The following is an 18,683-nucleotide window of genomic DNA, read 5'->3' as shown; positions in this document are numbered from 1 at the left end:
CCGCCCACCTAACCTTCTGCCGCCCCTGCTACGCTTGCCTTCCCTCGGAATCCACTCATTTACCCTTAAGGGCCAGCAGTTATCTTGCCTTCGCTTTACATGCCCTGCCCAAGCCCATTTCTTCCTCTTGATTTCGACTAGGATGTCATTAACACGCGTTTGTTTCCTCTCCCATTCTGTCCGCTTCTGGTCTCTAAATGTTACACCTATCATTTTTATTTCCATACCTGGCTCCCGGTTATCTTTTTCTGCACTATATGACACAATGAAATGAATGAGCTTTTTTTTTAATTTGAGTTCATTTTTCGAGAAGCCCTCCTCCGTCCATTTCAAGGGATGTTAGCCCCGTATTTGCGATGCATGGAGAACGTGACAGCCGCGCCACAGAGTTCAAGTTGCTGATGATAGTGATTAGTTGGCAACAGGAGAGCAACGCCATCCTGTGGCGCGCGGAAGTACTATCCCTTGACGCTTCCCTCGCCCGGCCCAGGTCCTCGCGCACAAGCCGCGAGCCGGTGCAGCATGCACATCGTACAACCCGAGTCCACTGCGCTGAACAGGGATAGGCTGCCCCAGTTGCCCTGCTGAATGCAACGTCGATTTAGGGCACCTCATACGGACCTGCCCCGGTACGGCAAGCCTCTGTGCTCGCTTCACCTCTGCCCACCATATTCAGACATACGAGGACTGGACGGCCCCCAGTGGCGACGCCAATTAAGAGCAAGCTCGGTGCCCTGCTGGACTTCGTTTCGCAGTCCAGCGTCCTAAATCTCATCTAAACCTGCCATTCATCCCTTAGGCCACAGGACATCCCTGTCAATAAAACATATGAATGAATGAATGAATGAATGAATGAATGAATGAATGAATGAATGAATGAATGAATGAATGAATGAATGAACGAACGTTGGTTGTGGCATACGACAGCGGTGGTGGCGGCGGCTTTTATTAATAGTCCTTTTTTGTTTCTAGTTTTTTGCGACTCTTTCCTGCAAGCAGTGCTGTAGAAGGTACACTGCTAAGCTACACACGGATGCTAAATGCAAATGTGAAATCACAGTCTCTGTGGAAGACTTTCGTAATCAACCACCGGCGGTTGTAGCCTCTATACTAGCTGCGATCGGCTATTCACGGAATCGGAAGCATCGCACAGCCATTAAAGCTCTCCTCTGGCGCTTACACCGTGACGCTTTCGATAGTGTCATAGAGGTATTTACTCTCATCACCAAGCACAGAGCGCAGTTCTAATTTTAACTGCATAACGAAGGAATGTGTTCGTGTTATCGTCATTAATTTGCAGCGCAGCCTCGCAGAATAATTTTCGCAACAGGGGAATTGCATCAAACCTTTATTCACAGTTATTCATCCTTGTTGCGCGCCGATAACAGCCATAGAGTGATAAAACTTCAAGGGCACCAAGGCTGGCCGCCTTTCGTGCCGCTTTTCATTATTTGAGAGAGATGTCAAAGGCAGGCCATTCAAATCTCTTCGCACCGCCTTTCTTCGTTTACAGACAGGTTAAGTAAAACGAGTACTTGATTGAAATTTTCTGCCCCTGCCGGTGAAATTCGCTGTAAGGCTTCTTCGCGTATAAGACACACTTTTCCTCTGAGGCAAGCTTCTTTTTTCTGGAGGCCTATAGCGCTCTTGGTCTGCGCTCCGCACTCAGCGCAGATTTTCTTGAACAAACGTGAAGACGGTGCGATAATGTGACGCATTCCGAGACGTCACCGTGGGCAAACAAGCCAGAATCGTGGTCATTCTCGTCTCGCCAGCGCTCCTCTGCACCTGTGCGCAACCAAGCTAGCTTCCCCCTTGATCTCTACTTGCTTGGAGACATGTGAAGATTCATTGTGTATGTACAACCCAACGGCCTTCCTCGGAGGCTCAAAGGCTCCGCCAAGCTTGCGCATGGCGTTGGCATACACGCGCAGCTTGAGTCGGCCTTCGCGTTTGCGTAACTGCTGGTGCATTGTAGTTTTATATTTCATGTTTTAAGCGAGCAGCGCGCGAAAAACACGCAGCTCAGAGTCTTTTCGAGTCGCCCGCCTCTTCTGGGTGGTCTGTACTTCATCTCGTTTAACGCCTCCATCCGGCAGAAGGCGGTCGTGTGGGGTTAGTGCACAGGTACGCAAGCAGTGTGGCGGCACATTACTTATTGCACCTGGGAGCTTCAAGTATAGGATAGGTCTGATCATTCGCAATTTTTAGGAGTCTATAGGAAAGCGCCGTAATGCAAACATGGCTAAATATAACACGACAAGGGGAGCCTGTACTTCAAGCGGGTTTGGTAAAAGTAAACTCTGGATAATGAACGAGTAGACAGGCAACCATTAGCACGTATAGTTGCTAGTAATAAATTCCTCTTCGCTGGTGGCCTATACGCGCCGATTAGAAACATTGCAACGGGAACTTTCCAGAAAACACCACAGTCACCTGCCCCCGATGAAACGAACCAGCTAATTTGCACGATAAAATTCATTGAGTTCAACTAAGTGCATGCAATGAACTTTCGTGTCCCTTGCACAAGCCTCTTTCCAACTAGCCGTTTCTAAACGCCGCCTGCACACAAGCACAATCACATACAAACGTACACACTTCTTCGTCGTCGTCGTCGTCGTCGTCATCATCATCATCATCATCATCAGGGAAACAAGCATAAAAAGACAAAAGCCATTAAAAAGTGGAGATGCTACGGCCACTTACGTAGGGGCAAACCTCGCCTTTAAAATATTCAGTGGTGGCTGAGAAGATTAAAGGTATAGCAGATGAATCAAAACCTTAAGTCTAAAATACAGAGTTTTATCAACAGAGGGACGGCAAGGGTAGTGATATGCAAAAAGAACAATAAAATCAGGAAATAAAAATGGCGGCGGCAGTTGTCCTTACCAGGGGCGGTGGTGGCGGTGCTGTCCTGGTGGTCATGAGGGCGACGGGTCTGAACACACCGCCGAACACGGGTCCTGCCGCGGCGAGGTCAGCCGCCAGTTCAGGACTCCGCGAAGATGGACAGCTCGAGCTGATGGTTGCCGCCGCCTGCATGGGCGAATATGCGCGTGTGCAGGGCGCACAACAACACATGTCATATGTGCGTGTCCGGAATCGAGCAGCATGCATGCACGCCTGAGACGCTCACACTGCAGAATGAATCTGGAAAATTCAATATCCCATATCAATACTCAAGCAAACATGAACACAACGTGCTGATTTTGGCTTGCTGAGCCTAAAAAAGCTTTGTGTCCTGCCCTTTTGAAGAATAGTTTCTGGGTTTCTTTGTATGCCGTTTCAGTGCTCAACGCATGGTCGTACGAAGTAAGTTCGGCGAGTCGCCTGGTGCTTATCGGACGGCAAAAATCCCAAAAGAACGTCCACTGTTAATGCCGCTTACTAAAGCACTGGCTTCAGAACCATAGAAAATTAGTTAATTATCCAAAGCACTTCGATGAGCCCCCATCTTTCTTCAATAGGCCCTTCGGTTAACAAAGTGTTTTGATGTAACCTTTCCTGTCCCTTGTTTTGGTCAGCAATATTTCGTTCAGTTTCGAGCTTCTACCCTGATCTGGCCTAAAAGAATGGCCTCTCGGGAACTAGGACATTTGTTAGTGAAAGCAATGCTCTCTTCACCCACATATGACTTAGCAGCAGGAAGACAGAGAGGGAAAGAATGGCAGATGCTTCGAGCGAAAGCGCTATGCTAAATGGCGTCTTATTGCTCTTGTTCGACTTCCTTGTAGAAGCGACATATATGCAACACCGAGAGCAGCATTGCAAGATGCTGCGTAGTATTAAGACCCTATTGTCTTTTGAAAGGATGACGCACTGAAAAAGGTGGAACTGGCTGAAAGAAGGAGAAAAGGAAATAGTGTGACGGAGGTAAAACATCGTATACAGGTGCCAATGGATGACTGAAGCGTCTTCCGGTCCTGGCCATAGCTTCCCTCCTTAGACATTGGTCCCTGCTCAGATAAAATCATGCCTATGCCGCTGGAACTCCTAAGTTAGCATAGCTTTAGCGCTGGTCAGGTCCACATAAAGCGTTCTTCGTCAGAAACTTAGCATTGCCTCACATCCTGTGAGACGGTCCCGCCTTGGGCACCAGAATAACAATTTTACTTCTGTTTTTAGGGAAGGAAGGCCGCAGTAACTATCTCAATATCGGTGAATACCTCAACCTCGCCGTTGGGGACGGGTGGAGGAAGCATATGAAAGAAAAAAAATTGGAGGGAACACTTAAGGGTATCACGCGAGAGAGTAATGGGTGCACGTTCCCATATTTGCAGTATGTCATTCTCTACTTCACATTCATAGATCCCTGGGAACACTCATACCCCTCCTGGCGCGGTGGTGCCGCGGTTGAGCGATGCACCACTGTTCTGCGATAGCAGGTGCTCCTAGCAGTTGGCCTTTCGCGGCCCAGGTCGCTCTTCCCGAGCGACCAATTATTAATTAAACTACCACCTGCCGAGGTGGGCAGTTTGCTCGCGATCCGGTGGGCAAGTTGTGATGACGCCACGGGGGGGTCACGCGATCTAGCTGGCCCACCTGCCTCCTAGGTTGCTCTCTGAGGACCACCTGCCGTAGTCATGCTCGTGGCTTTTCGCTCACAACACCTACACCGACGCCGGATTTTCTGAGGAACGGGGCCTATAACGCTCTCGCGTGAAGAGAGAGAAAGAGGTGCCATTGTGGAGGGCTCCGGATTAATTTCGACCACCTGGGGACGTCGCACAGCACACTGACGTCTTTTGGCACCAGAATGCGGAAATTGGCATTTTGAGAAGCCCCGCCGCGGTGGCTCAGTGGTTAGTGCGCTCGACTACTGATCCTGAGTTCCCGGGTTCGAACCCGAACGCGGCGGCTGCGTTTTTATGGAGGAAAAACGCTAAGGCGCCGCTGTGCGATGCCAGTGCACGTTAAAGATCCCCAAGTGGTCGAAATTATTCCGGAGCCCTCCACTACGGCACCTATTCTTCCTTTCTTCTTTCACTCCCTCCTTTATCCCTTCCCTTACGGCGTGGTTCAGGTGTCCAACGATATATGAGACAGATACTGCGCCATTTCCTTTCCCCAAAAACCAATTATTATTATTATTATTATTATTTTGAGAACGCACAGAAGGAAGAGAAAAGCAGAGAGAGAGAGAGAGTTGGAGGCCAGCGCCTTGGTGCGCTCGCACTATATACTGCCGCTGTAGGAGAAACTCGTATACGAACATCGAGAGGGTGCATGCAGACCTGGGCGGCCAGGAGGTGAGGCGCGTAGACGGCCGCGGCGGCCGCGGCCACCGCAGCCGCCCCTCCTGCGGCTCCCCCTGCCGCCGTCGCCGACGTGGCAGCCACGGGCGGCGATCCGCTGGCCACCGGGTACGTGTAGCAGCCCGAGCGGTACGGGTAGGCAGGCTGCGGGTGGTAGTAGGGGTAGGGCGGGTAGGGCAGACCGCCCAGCGTCTGGTACATGAGCGCCGGCGACGATAGGTTCTGCAGCAGCCACGAGGAAGGCAGGCCTCCGTAGAGAAGCGCGGCGTCACTCAAGCTGAGCTTCTGCAGGTCCAGGGGGCTCCCTGCGCACCAGTTTACACGGGATGCATTGGCTTATATATAATAATAATAATAATAATAATAATAATAATAATAATAATAATAATAATAATAATAATAATAATAATAATAATAATAATAATAATAATAATAATAATAATAATAATAATAATAATAACTGGTTTTTGGGGAAAGGAAATGGCGCAGTATCTGTCTCATATATCTTTGGACACCTGAACCGCGCCGTAAGGGAAGGGATAAAGGAGGGAGTGAAAGAAGTAAGGAAGAATAGGTGCCGTAGTGGAGGGCTCGGGAATAATTTCGACCACCTGGGGATCTTTAACGTGCACTGACATCGCACAGCACACGGGCGTCTTAGCGTTTTTCCTCCATAAAAACGCAGCCGCCGCGGTCGGGTTCCGAAGAATGGGCGCCTTTTTTACAGCGATAGATGGGCGCCTTTTTTACAGCGATAGCTGTTAAGCGCCCGTCCCTGGCTTTCTCTGCGCCGTCGGCGTAACCGGTGGGTGCGTTAATGTCATGCATGGTTACATGACATTTATGTCACGTGACGTTAATGTCACGTGACCTTATGTCACGGTCAACCTGGGTCACATAAGCCTACGTACGGGTGGCTCTGTTTGGAACAGCTTCCTGCCAGTGCAGGGGTCCATCACTTGACCACTACACCAGTGCGCCAGGAATATATATCCCCAAAACTAAGCGCCCAAACAGCTATCGCTGAACATCGCGTTACACAGTCGTGACCGTCCTGTGAGTTTTCGTTTTCTTCCACTATCACGCAGGACCGAACTACACTCTGATAAGAAATTTGTAAAATGGAACTATAATTGCACTATTCAGTTCTCGTGATGAACGATTAGCCTTTGATTAGACTAGTCTCCAAGGGAGCAATGGCTGCTCCTTGAGAGACTAATTCTATGTGTAACGCAGATAGTACCCAAATGACTAATATTATCAGAAATTTTAGTCTCGTGGATGCATGAAGTTGGGCGAGTGTTCTTACTTTATGTGTCTATGTGTGCGTGTGCTTGTGCGTGCGTGTACTACGTGTTTGCAAGTTCGCTTGAAAAGATGGATTTTGGAAAATTTAGTGTTTCTGGCTTAAAAGGATATGACTTTATACAGTAGGGTGTATATTCGGCACGTACTTTGTAAAGATTTATCTTCCGATTCATTTTTTTTTTCTGCCATTGGCGGGTGGCGTCTCTGACGTCGCCGTTGATAGCCAGCAAGAAATGCCGTTGGCCAGCCATAATATCAAAGGTGGCATCGACCAATGGCAGAAGGGGAAAAGAATGGAAAGGTTCCTTGCAAAATACGGACCCTGGTTGGACATTTCCAAGATTTAAGCCGATAGATCATGAGACAGCACTACAGCAAACAGATAGCAATTAAACCTTTCGTTGGTATTATTATGCGAGCGACAGTAATTCGTTTTAGCGTGACCCGTTCTTCTTAGACTTTCGATCACGCAAAAGCTGACAAAAGCCGCAGGAAGCTGAAGAAAGCCTTTCGGTGCCCTCGCCTTTTGATAGTCCGGATGCGCAATCAGTGTCGACGCTCTGAGTGAGAAAAATAGTGCTCTAGAGCTTTGAGGCAGGAATTCAGCCCTCCATAATTTATGGACGGGTGAATGAGCGAATAGATCAATCAATCAATCAATCAATCAATCAATCAATCAATCAATCAATCAATAAATCAATCAAAAGATAAATAAACAAACAATTAAATATTACTCAATCAGTCGATAAAAGATAAACAGACAAATTAATTACATATCGATCAATCAAAAGATTAATGAACAAATTAATTAAATATCATTAAACCAGTAAATGAGCGATCCACCAACCTGCCATTACAAAAAACTCTTAAGCAGCTTTGATCTTTGATGGATCGTTTCTATGCGTTTGAAGCCAAATGTTCATTAAATCTGAGGTTGACACACTAAAATTGGTTATATCCGAGCTGGTGCATTTAGGTTTGTTATATGAGGTCAACACGCTAAGTCCGTTCCATCCAAAGTCCAGATACACAAGTTCGTTATATTCGAGGTAGCATACTAAGGTTCCTTATATCCGACGTCAGCACACTAAAGTTCCTTACATTCGAGGTGACATACAAAGGTTCGTTACATCGAGGTTAACACACGAAAGATCGTTATATCTGAGTTGGCATATACTGTCAGCTCAATATGCTACCAGCCAAGGTGGGCAGGTGGCAACCTGCTCACCGGATTCTGGACAACCTTCTTTCCACTGGGAATAAGTTCCAAGTCGCTTCACAGGCCACTGCGCTCATGCGCAACCACTCGGATAGAGCTGCATGCGTGTAAAAAAAAAACACAAACGCAGCAAATAAAACGCAAAGCGCGAAGCACGTGCAGCTGCATACAGACGAAGCACAGACAACCGTTAGCAGAAGGGTTCGCAGCCGTTAGTTGAAAAAAAAATGCATTGATCAACTCGGCATCCGCAGCGGACACTTCTTCAGCGCGCGCGGACAGACGCGCCCGCTCAAGAACAGCTTTGCATTACCGTACGGCCGTCCGAGTCTGGAACAACAAGTGCTCCCGCCAGTTCCTCAGTGCAAAAAGTAAAGCAGCCCTGTGCAGAACCGCAGATTTCAAAGCGGGACAGGATCGAACCGAGCTCTTCCGCCAAAACGACGAGAGAGAAAAGGCGCAAGGGGGGGGGGGGGGGGGGGGGAGGAAGTGTACGGCGGATGCACAATGCACCGCCCGCGCGGCTGTACAAAGGGAAACCCCTCGTCGGACGTTTCCTCGCGCCAGACGGAAAGACAAACACGGCATTAACGGCCGCATTGTTCCCCTCGTTGTTTCTCGATTGCGTACGTCCGTCCTGTGCTAAGCCTGGGCCGACGCCACGCGCGCCCCAATTTGCGCGCAGCGACGCACACGAGCAAGCCCAGAGACGCCGAGCCAGTGTTCCTGTTAAACACTACACCCTCCTCCTCCTCCTCCTTTTCTTTCTCCCCGCTCTGCCTCGTATCTCTGCAGCCGCTGCGCTTTGCCAGGATATCTGCGCGACCTCACCCCCTTTTTCCTCACTGTCTGCTGTCGTTTCTTATTGAGCTTAATCTTGCATAGTGCGCCCGCATCGATAATTGATGAGGCGCCGAGCCGGCGGCGCTATGTATACGCCCCTCCACCCCTTCCCAAACTCTGGCGCAATCTGGCGCCGAGTCTGTCTGACAGTACTTGGAGGAGTTTTTCTTTACGTTTCTCTTTGCGATCGCGCTAAATTTGCGAACGCATTCTGTCGTGTCCTTGTCGTTTGGGCGTTCTAAATTGCGTTTCGGCCTTCTCTGAACACAACGACTGCAGGCTGACGTAAGGTTCACGTTTATTCTCCCCCACGTTTTGGCGCGCATTTGAATGTCTGTGTGGTTTACGGCGATGTGCCAGCCGAGGCGGCCGACTGCCTGTGGGAAATGCAAGGCAAGGCCTTGTTTGAGTACATACAGCACGAGCTTCTGTAACTACTGAAGGATCCCTCACAAAATTTTCTTTACACAGTCTATAGACTGTCCATAGGCTTTTATCTATAAAGTCTATAGACTTTCTATAGACAAGTCCTATAGTCTGGTCTACAGGCAATACGAATTCTATAGGAAGTCTATAGACAATCTATAGATTTATGGCCGCACACTTTTAGTAGACTATTATCTATAGACAGTCTATAGACTATGACTATACAAATGAAATATATATAGCAAGGCGATAGAGTCTACAAGAAGTCTATAGACTCTCTATAGACCATTTTTATAAGGGATGGTTATGGAGGCGGGGAGAAAGTGTCTCCTATAACTGTGCCCCTTGTATATGCGCGCCTTGCGCTTACTACCAATCTAGGTAAAGTAAATTGCAAACCCAGTTATAGGAATACACACTGAATGAAAGGTCTAAGCAACAAAATAAACGGCGCCTTCAAGTCGGATTTAAGTAAATGGCAGTACGAGTGCTCTTTTTACATAAATGATACGCCTTGCAGCCGCATAGAGATTTTGAAACTGCATGCACGCGCGCAGCTCATCAGGTATGGACGTGTGGCACACGTGTGGACGTCTTCGGCGATGTTACACAAAGCCTGCATGGCAGTTCAAATTGTTATCCTTAGATGGTATAGTAATTTAACGCGGACTAGCACAGCCAGCAAGCGAAGTCTGAAGTCGGACTAACACAGAGTAACCCGGAAAGAGCCTATAGGGTTAAACTGAGCACATTTTCGGCCCGAACAAAGTGAAAACGGATGAAAGCCAACTTCATTTGCTATACTTGCTATTTATTGGGGCTGTACGTGGAAAGCGAATACGTGCTTTTCTATGCCCGGAACCGCCGTGTCGGTACTAAAGGGCTTGCTCGAAAAACATCCGGCGACAGGCAATGGGTATACTGTCCCATTCATACATCGGCCGACGTAACTACCAAACCCTGGAGGCCTCGTCGGGCTGTTGTTGAAAGATGTCGCTTAATGGCGCCATGCCAGACATACTGTACACGCGCGCAGTGCAGGAAGCCCTAAGCGTGAACGCCCGCGAATGAATCATTGCGACGGCATTCCAGAAGCACTGACGAGGCGGGGGTAAAGCGCTGCAGCTTATTTGTTTCAGTGTTTGCCTTCTCTTTTCTTCCTTCGTTCGCTTCATTACTTGCCTGGCATACTCTCATTCAAAGGCAGAATCACGCTTCGTCAGGCGTTGCAACAGGAGGTTCTGTTAGAAGGTGCTCTGTTATTGTTTGTGCGTTTTACGAATCAAATGCCTCAGGACAGAAGGTTTCCATATGGACGTAAAGCTACTCGGCCTAGTTAACCTCCTACTTGCTCACGCGCTTAACAAGGAAAGTAATATACCCTTAAGGAAATTAATTTACGATGAAACATGACTGCTTGGCGTGCATCCGGGTTTCTCGTGTAGTCATATTGCGTTTCATAATACTTAGCCTATAGTAATTCCTGAGAATCACTCGGGCAATTTCAACAAGGTATAGTGGGCGTGTGTACCTAACCACGAAACATAAAATCGACTAATCGCAAATAACCAAAGCGTACAACAAATGGCAGAGGAAGCGCCTAATCATACATCATCACAGAGTTAGGAAAGAAGTAAACATCCTCTTTTTGGCAGTTCCAGTGTTCGAAGGCCCGGACTTGCGCGAAGATGCAGAGGTCGTCAATTTAACAGCACCAATTTCCCAGTCATGAACTAAGCTTGCCTTTCTCGGTATATACCGCCAACTAAATCAAGCTCCTGCACAATTTACGATTCGGCCGAAGCTATAACGCTTAGCAGAAACCGCTGAGGAAGTTGTAGGGGGTCTTGTGGTGCTCAGTGTCTTCGTACTCTTCCTGACCATACAGTGCCCGTTCAACATTGCGAAGAAGAGACAACCGATGGGTAACAGACCGGATGGCAAAGCAACGTATATATAGCCAAGCCTGGCATGAAAGGCAGATGCGAGGAATAAATCTGCCGAGGTAAGGTGGTCGTGGCTGGAATAGGACAGGGCTAATTGGAAATCAGGAGGAGGAGCCTTTGTACCGCCATGAACGGAACTTGGTCGTTGTTGTTGATGATGATGGTGATTATGACCACGAGCCTTTCAGCTTTCCAGGCGCACATTATACTGGCGACACTTGCTTTGCGTACAGCTCGTGTGAGACGGGGCTCGCTGATTTGTCCACAGCTGACATTCATACCGGCGCCTACGGACATGCTTATAACGAGACTGCGCGAGATCGTACGAGTCGCTTACGTGGCTCTTGGGAGAGCGAGAGAGGCGGGAGGGTACATCCTCCTCTCCCGAGGAGCCCTCTGGCCCCTGGGCTGCATAAACATGCCAGGAACGTGCTCGGCAACCGTCTGGCAGCCAGCGCTGGCCTCAGCGGCTGCTGCTGCTGCTGCACTGTTGGCTGCCTCCTTCTGACCCCGACTACGCTTTTGCTCCTTCCAAGCCGTCCGCATCGGCCGCGGGAACCAACGCACGCATACATGCGCCTTGGTTGCTGCGCGCACGGATAGTAAGGGGGACTCCCCCCTCCTCCTGCTGCTTCCTTAACTAACCAGGGGAGGGCCACCGCGAGTTTGTTCTTCCCTCTGGAGAACTTTCTTTCTCTCTCTCTTTCTTTTTCTTTCCTGGCATTCTTATTTGCCGTCCCTTCTGGAAGGCACGAGTGTGCGGCGTGATTTATGCGCGACTTGGCTTGACTTGGCTTCGCGCCTTGCGATCGCTGTCTTGTTTCTTCTCGCCCCCCAGCCGCGCGTGTTCGTGATCGGCGGCGGATGAGAACGGCCGCATTGTCTTCTCCTTGGTCGTGGCCCCTCTCCGCGGTCCCCCCGTGTGGCTCGGCCGTCTTTGTTTCCTGTAGTTTGTGCACGCTTCTGTGTTTTTCTCGGGCTTCGTGATGTATAAGTGTAGTGACAGGCTGGGGGTTATCGAAACATGCGCGCCGCTTCGTGGCCTGTACAGCGAGCGTCAGTGAGGCAGCGAAGTAAAAAGCTAACGAATGACAGGAGAAAAAAGGATGGGGGGGGGGGGGGGGGGAGGGGTTGCAAACTGTTTCGTTGACTTTTTTTTTTTCACGCGAGAGAGGGGGTGAACCAGGGTAGTACATAAGAATTTAGCCAAAGAAACACACGGGTTAATAAAACAAATGGCTGTGGTTTAGCTCTGGTTAAACCTGGAGTGACGCGATAGCTACATTTGGCCGAGATGAACTCGCTCAGTCGAATTGTAAAGTCAGTTTCGCTGGGCGTTCCTTCTTAACCCCCCCCCCCCCCCCCCCCCCCACTTGACACGGCGCTTGCGCACAGCTGTTGCAGCTCGGTTTCGCCGGGGGCAGCACCACGTGACCAACCATATGGCAAGGGGTGGCCACGGTGGCCACTCTGAAGGCTCGAAGAGGTGGCGTAGTGTAGCTATCGCTACAACAATGGCCGGGGGCGGCAGGAGAGAGTGAGAGAGACGGTTACTTGTCACGGGACAAGATTCTTGTGACGAGACGTGCAATAAATAGGTAAGATATCAAAAATAAAACCGACTACAGCACCCCCGTAGGTGAGCCCAAACACCTTGCCTAAGAGGCCTGATCAATCGGCATCTCTTCCCTCCAACTGCAGAATGCAGCCAGCTCAGATGTGAAAGGGAACACGTCGTCCGCATTCGACTAATAGCGAAAAGCACACTTTTAGTTTTGTTCTATGCGGCTTTCCTGTAAACGTATAATACCTGTTGTATTTTCAACTTCAGTGTTGAAGTAACAACAGAGTTCGTACTTGTGTGCAAACTGACTGTTCCCGTTCTTATTGGAGCCACGTGTACCCCGCGCTCCCGTGTACCCCATGTGCACGCTCCCCTCGTTGTGCTCGTGCACAACGCGCGCCTGTTCCCTCCGTTAGGGGCGCACGAATCGCCACTCTATACGCGGGACAGTGGCGGCTTGTCTTCCCGGTGTTCACAAGTGTACGTTCGCCACATGTCGTGCAAACCCTGTTGCTTGGTTACTGTGCTAAAGACGGTACGTTTCGTGCTTTTGTGACGTGTACGTATTACTATGACCTGCGGGCCTCTGCCCTAAGAGAGTCCATGTAACTGCATCGCCGTGAAGAGAATGTGGTACTGCGTATTGCGAGAAATTATATGCAGAAAACGCTGCCTATGCTGACGAGTGCCTTGGGGGCTCTCACGTCTCACGGCCTCTGTGTGCTTTGCACAAGGACACCCAGGGGTTGAGTGTTGATAAGTGCCCCAATAAATGACTCACTCACGAGGCGAAAAAAACGGGTGCACCTGAAGGTGAATGCAGGTGCACCCGTTTTTTTCGCTTCGTGAGTGCACGGGTGCACCTGCAGGTGAATATTGCTGAGTGGTTAGGGCGCTCGGCTACTGATCCGGAGTACCCGGGTTCGAACCCGACCGCGGCGGCTGCGTTTTTATGGAGGTAAGGCGCCCGTGTGCTGTGCGATGTCAGTGCACGTTAAAGATCCCCTGGTGGCCGAAATTATTCCGGGGCGCCCCACTACGGCATCTCTGCCTTCCTTTCTCCTCTCAGTCCATCCTTTATCCTTTCCCTTACGGCGTGGTTCAGGTGTCCAACGATATATGAGACAGATGCTGCGCCATTTCCATTCCCCAAAAGCCAATTTACGAATTTACCTGAAGGTGAATAAAATCTAGGCCCCTGGTAGCTCAATGCCCAAGCTATGCACATACACGCAGTTGATAAGGCGAAAATGAATACTACGCGCAACACGAAAAAACAAATAACATTAAAAAAAGCAGCCGGGAAAGAAAACGCCCCAAAGCACTCTCTCATTACACACATATTGCAAGCCCAGCATTCAACACCATTTCCTTTCTGCCAGGACGCAGATACATAGTTTAGGAATGCCAAGGACAGATGGAACGAAAACCATTCCGAAGCTCTGAAAGGAGCCCTTTCTTCTCGTGAGCTCAATGCAGTACATGCGGTACCTGTCACCAGCACGAGCTGCCGACATCGGCTTCGTGTGCGCCGTTTGTAGGCGGCGGATGAAATGCTCTCCGAATAGACACGCGCGGCGCCACCAGTGCGTGTGTAAAGAACGGTTGGCCACACCAAAGAGAGGCGCCGACAGACACAGATCACTCATCCCTTCCTGCAGCCCCTTTGCGGCTACTTGCCCATAGCCCCGTGGATGCGTATCCCCGCTTCCCCTTTATCCTCATCTATATATGTAGGCCATATAGTATGTACACAGTGGCTTTATCGCGCCATACTCTGAGCGCCGCGAGGCAAAGGTGGGCATGCAACGCGCGTCAGATGCAGCCACTGGTTTTGATGCATGTGCGAGGGGTCACCAACAACACGTGCGCGATAATTGCTGTCGTTTGCAGTGTTCTTGACGAACTTATGATGCACGGTACTCATGACACCGTAAGGATCAAAATTTCGGGTGCAAGGGTGATAAGCCTGAGAGGTTATACAGCGGTCCAGATGCCGTTACTCGCGAAAATGATGCAAACAGTCGAATGCCCCCAGCTTAATCTTGAACATGATATTATGCTTCCTCGAGTAGTTTTCTCAATTTCTGTCTTTTTTCTTTTCCATAATAATAATAATAATAATAATAATAATAATAATAATAATAATAATTGGTTTTTGGGGAAAGGAAATGGCGCAGTATCTGTCTCATATATCGTTGGACACCTGAACCACGCCGTAAGGGAAGGGATAAGGATGTGAGTGAAAGAAGAGAGGAAGAAGGAGGTGCCGTAGTGGAGGGCTCCGGAATAATTTCGACCACCTGGGGATCTTTAACGTGCACTGACATCGCACAGCACACGGGCGCCTTAGCGTTTTTCCTCCATAAAAACGCAGCCGCCGCGGTCGGGTTCGAACTCGGGAACTCCGGATCAGTAGTCGAGCGCCCTAACCACTGAGCCACCGCGGCGGGGCTTTTAAATAGTGCGTTAACAGCTGTAATAAAGTCTACTCGCACAGGTAGCATGCAATGGTGCCAGCCGCACCGCGGCGCTGCGGTGCGAAACCGGCATGCTTAGGGTGCACTTAGCAGACGAACTCCTGCGGATCTTTTCTTCGTGGTCGCACTGCATGTCGCTTGGAATCCGCGTCGAAGATTCAGCCGGTAGTCGCCGGGCGCGATAGCCGCATGATACCATGTCCTGAACAAACGCACTCCGGATGTGCTTCTGCGCTCGTTAGCGCTGCTCGAGTCGGTCGAGAAACGGGTGCAACGACGGAGGTTGATCGCGGGTTGGGTTCCTCTCGATTCCGGAATCGAAATTCGGGTAGAGGACGGTGTACGTGCGCATAGCCATTGATTCCCGAGCTCTACTACACATGTGGCCTAGATATGGTGCTTCGGATTTTAATCTTTGGGTGACATGCGAACTTTAAGGACGAAGTGCATCCCGAATAAGCGCCGAACGGCCACCAATTAAAGCTTGCCTACAAGTTGAATGAAAGGATGTGACCTCGTCCTGTCTTTTATCTGGAAATGAGGTCTTCTGGCATGCGCTCCGTTTAAAGGTGGAGCCGTGGCCACCCAGGCGGAGATTTTTACCGCGGACGATGAGAAATCTACGCTTGCCTCAGGGCGATGCTGCAAGCTCGCGATCTCGTGCGGCAGCCTCCCTGCCTAACCGCTAAGTAATCTCTGCATCGTTCGCTGCGTTTACAGAAACAGACACGAAAGAGAGACACGTCACGACACGACACACGACACAGACAAAGCTCGGGTTATAAAGGGTCAACTACCATCTACTCTCGTGTCGATTTTATCAACACAGCACTAAGTGCAGAAATGAACAACCGGCCACCTAATGATTCCAGGTCGCTGCCTTATTATATGAGCGACCCTTTCGCCAATTGTACGACCGCCATTGCGTAAATAAAAGGGCTTCTCCAATGTGGCAACAAGGCCTTTCAAGTCCGGTCCTGCCAATGCGTTGTGTGTAGAGGACTACCACACAAGTGGGATCGGCGCCTTTTCTCTTGAGATTTATTCAGTGTGCTCATGCACCGCAGAAGCTTTGCAACGATAAAGTGGCCGAGTCGCCAATCTCTTCTCGGTCCATCAATGTGCTTGAACCATGTGTGGCTGTCCTGTTTCATGGACGCGCTGCTGTCACTGTCCACTTTCGGAGTTCGTCTGCTACGAGCACCACAAGCATGGTGGCCGAAGGCGTCGCACCGCAGCGCCGCGGCGCGGCTGTACGCCAATACATACCACATTCACTATTTTGTGATCTTCACGGCGCACTAAATGTTGTACGCAAGAAAAGTCAGGACTTGTAATGGAACGGGAATATATGCCGTTGCGGCACAGATACTCCGCAGCTGCGCTGACGTTGATTTATGGCCTTGTGTGAACCACTAAAAGGCTCGCTCTGGTGCGGCCGCAAAAAAAAAACAAAAAAACGCGAGAGCGTGCACGAGCGCGTAAGCAAAGCACACAGTAGCTCCCGGAAAGATGATCGTTCGGATAGTCGAACGAAAGCAAGGGGCACGCAAAGCTTGTGGGGGGGGGGGGGGGGGGGGGGGGGAAGAGAAAGAGTAAACAAGACCTGTACGCAATTAGCCTACACAGGCGCTCTCGTGCTACATAAGCACGTGCTCTTTGTGCTGCAGCTGCGTGCAGGAAGGATCGTACAGTGCGCGCTCTCAGTTTTCGGCGAGAAAACAAAAAAAACATCAAAGAAACAACGCGTGGCTTGGTCTGAGCGTACACGCATAAGTTGGCTCTTCCACGATCTTCAACGAAGCGCCACGCGTTCCGGTCAGAAGCGACCCGTTGCGGACAAGGTTGGAAGCTTGCAAGCAGGGGGAAAGGGACTGGGATTTGGGCGATGGGTGCGTTGATCGAAAATACAAAAAAAAAAGGAGAGGAAAGGGGCAAGAGGAAGACTTGTGCAGGGGTTGTTGGCCTGGCCCTGCATGAGTCTTTTATGGTCCTCGACCGCCGTTTCCTTCTGGGGTTGGGCTATACGCTGAGCACGCTATATGCACGAGACCCCCGCGCTCTGCACGCGCTAGCGTCAGTAACTCTTCGCTACCCTCTCTCTTGTCCCGAAAGCGCTGTGTAATAACAGGCGCCTCTTCACGAAAAGCGGCGCCCACGGCGCATAAAACAATGCAGCGCACGATGAAACGAAAGAGGCAAAGACATACAGAAGAAAGCAGGAAAGACAAAGTGAAACTAACTGAACGACAAAAAAAACAATACCGAGAATGGTCTAAGATGGCGTTTTCGTTCCGCGCGTCCCATTACTGCGTTCGCACGCGATTCGAGGCAATGGGAGAGACAGATATGATTGCCTCAAGCATTCATTCAATGCAGCCTGCACGCGACGCCTTCCGTGACAACGCGGCAAAATATACTGACGGGAAGATAGAACTTGGAGATAGGTATAGGCCGAACTGGCCAGGCAGTTGTGGGTGGGCTAGTTTCGGGATTGGCCGCTTCACGATATTGGCGCGTGTTTACACGAGTGAACACTGGACGGACCTTGTGAGTCGTGACGTGTGCCGGGCCTCTCCTCCCGGATGGAGCATGCAACTGCAGATTTGATATCTGTACGGTTTACATAGGCCGCGGTTCTGACGTGGGCTGACGGGCGAATCGTGTTCACAGTAGGAGCTACTGATAAGCGGGAAACAACGCCCCCGGCAAATTCTGCGCTTTCGATGCCCTGGAGACGTGTACGCGTCAGTCCTTGCGCACTTGTTTGCATGAGCGAGAGCACCTGTACGCCTCTCTGCACTTGCGCACTGACACCAGTTCGCAGTACAAAGTTCGCGTACTGGTTTTGCACTTACGACGGTTATCAGAAGCGACTCATTGGGCGTTTGTTTCTTTCGGCTTTGTAGCTTGCCTGTACGAAAATTTCGATTGTATGCGATATCTTGTTCTCGGAACGAGATATAATGGTGTTGCTGGCCCGATTAGGTTTTCCTAGCGTTTATTTTTATTGTCCGTGCTTAGAGCGATACGCGAAGCAAATAATGTGAGAAATGTCCGGCATGCGAAGCGTTTTTGAATGCGGGTTGCAACCTAGAAAGTTAGGTCCCGCTATCGAATATATATCACAGAATGTCAGCACAGTGACTACAGAGTCAAAACCATGGCGTATAAGCTTAGGGCGAAGGAGAAGCTATTCTCTATATACCACACAAAACTTAGTCCAGCCGTAGAAACAGCATGGCAGCTGTAGAAACGAAGAAGCACGCTCGCGTTTAACGAATGTGTAATCTTGAACTTCGTTCTTGGTTTCGTAATTTTCTTTGTTGTCTATATTTTACTTATTCATATTGCCACGCCTGCTTTCTTTTATATGTGGTATATATAAAATAAGGCAGTAGCTGTCCGTTAGCATACACCCAAGAGTAGCCACGCGATTACAGATGAAAGCTGCACAGCTTTCTAACTTCGGAATTCAAAAAAAAAAAAATTAGGATCTTGTCGGATGTAACCGAGGTAGCGCTGGTCGCATTTCGATGCAGGTTGAATAATAACACGCCCATGCGCTATATGATGTAAGTGCACGTTAAAGAAACGCCGGGTGGTGGAAATTAATCCGGAGGCCTCCACTGCGGCTTCTCT

The 18,683-nt window shown here is 49.8% G+C and overlaps 1 protein-coding gene across 2 annotated transcripts in view; it reads right to left on the bottom strand.

Moving 5' to 3' along the window:
* The window catches only part of LOC144136680 (uncharacterized), a 151,663-nt gene that overhangs the window by 24,967 nt on the left and 108,013 nt on the right, over positions 1-18,683 (bottom strand). The window contains exons 2-3 of one of the 2 annotated variants that reach the window (XM_077669203.1): positions 5,214-5,560; positions 2,890-3,036 (exon numbers count right to left, since the gene is read on the bottom strand). In XM_077669203.1, coding sequence (XP_077525329.1) covers positions 2,890-3,036; positions 5,214-5,560 — 494 coding nt within the window. The remainder of the gene's footprint in view (positions 1-2,889; positions 3,037-5,213; positions 5,561-18,683) is intronic. The other variant, XM_077669204.1, reaches the window with a different exon arrangement.

This window comes from Amblyomma americanum, chromosome 6 (genome assembly GCF_052857255.1).
Source record: "Amblyomma americanum isolate KBUSLIRL-KWMA chromosome 6, ASM5285725v1, whole genome shotgun sequence".
Classification (NCBI taxonomy): domain Eukaryota; kingdom Metazoa; phylum Arthropoda; class Arachnida; order Ixodida; family Ixodidae; genus Amblyomma; species Amblyomma americanum.
This window is presented reverse-complemented; position numbering and strand designations above follow the sequence as displayed.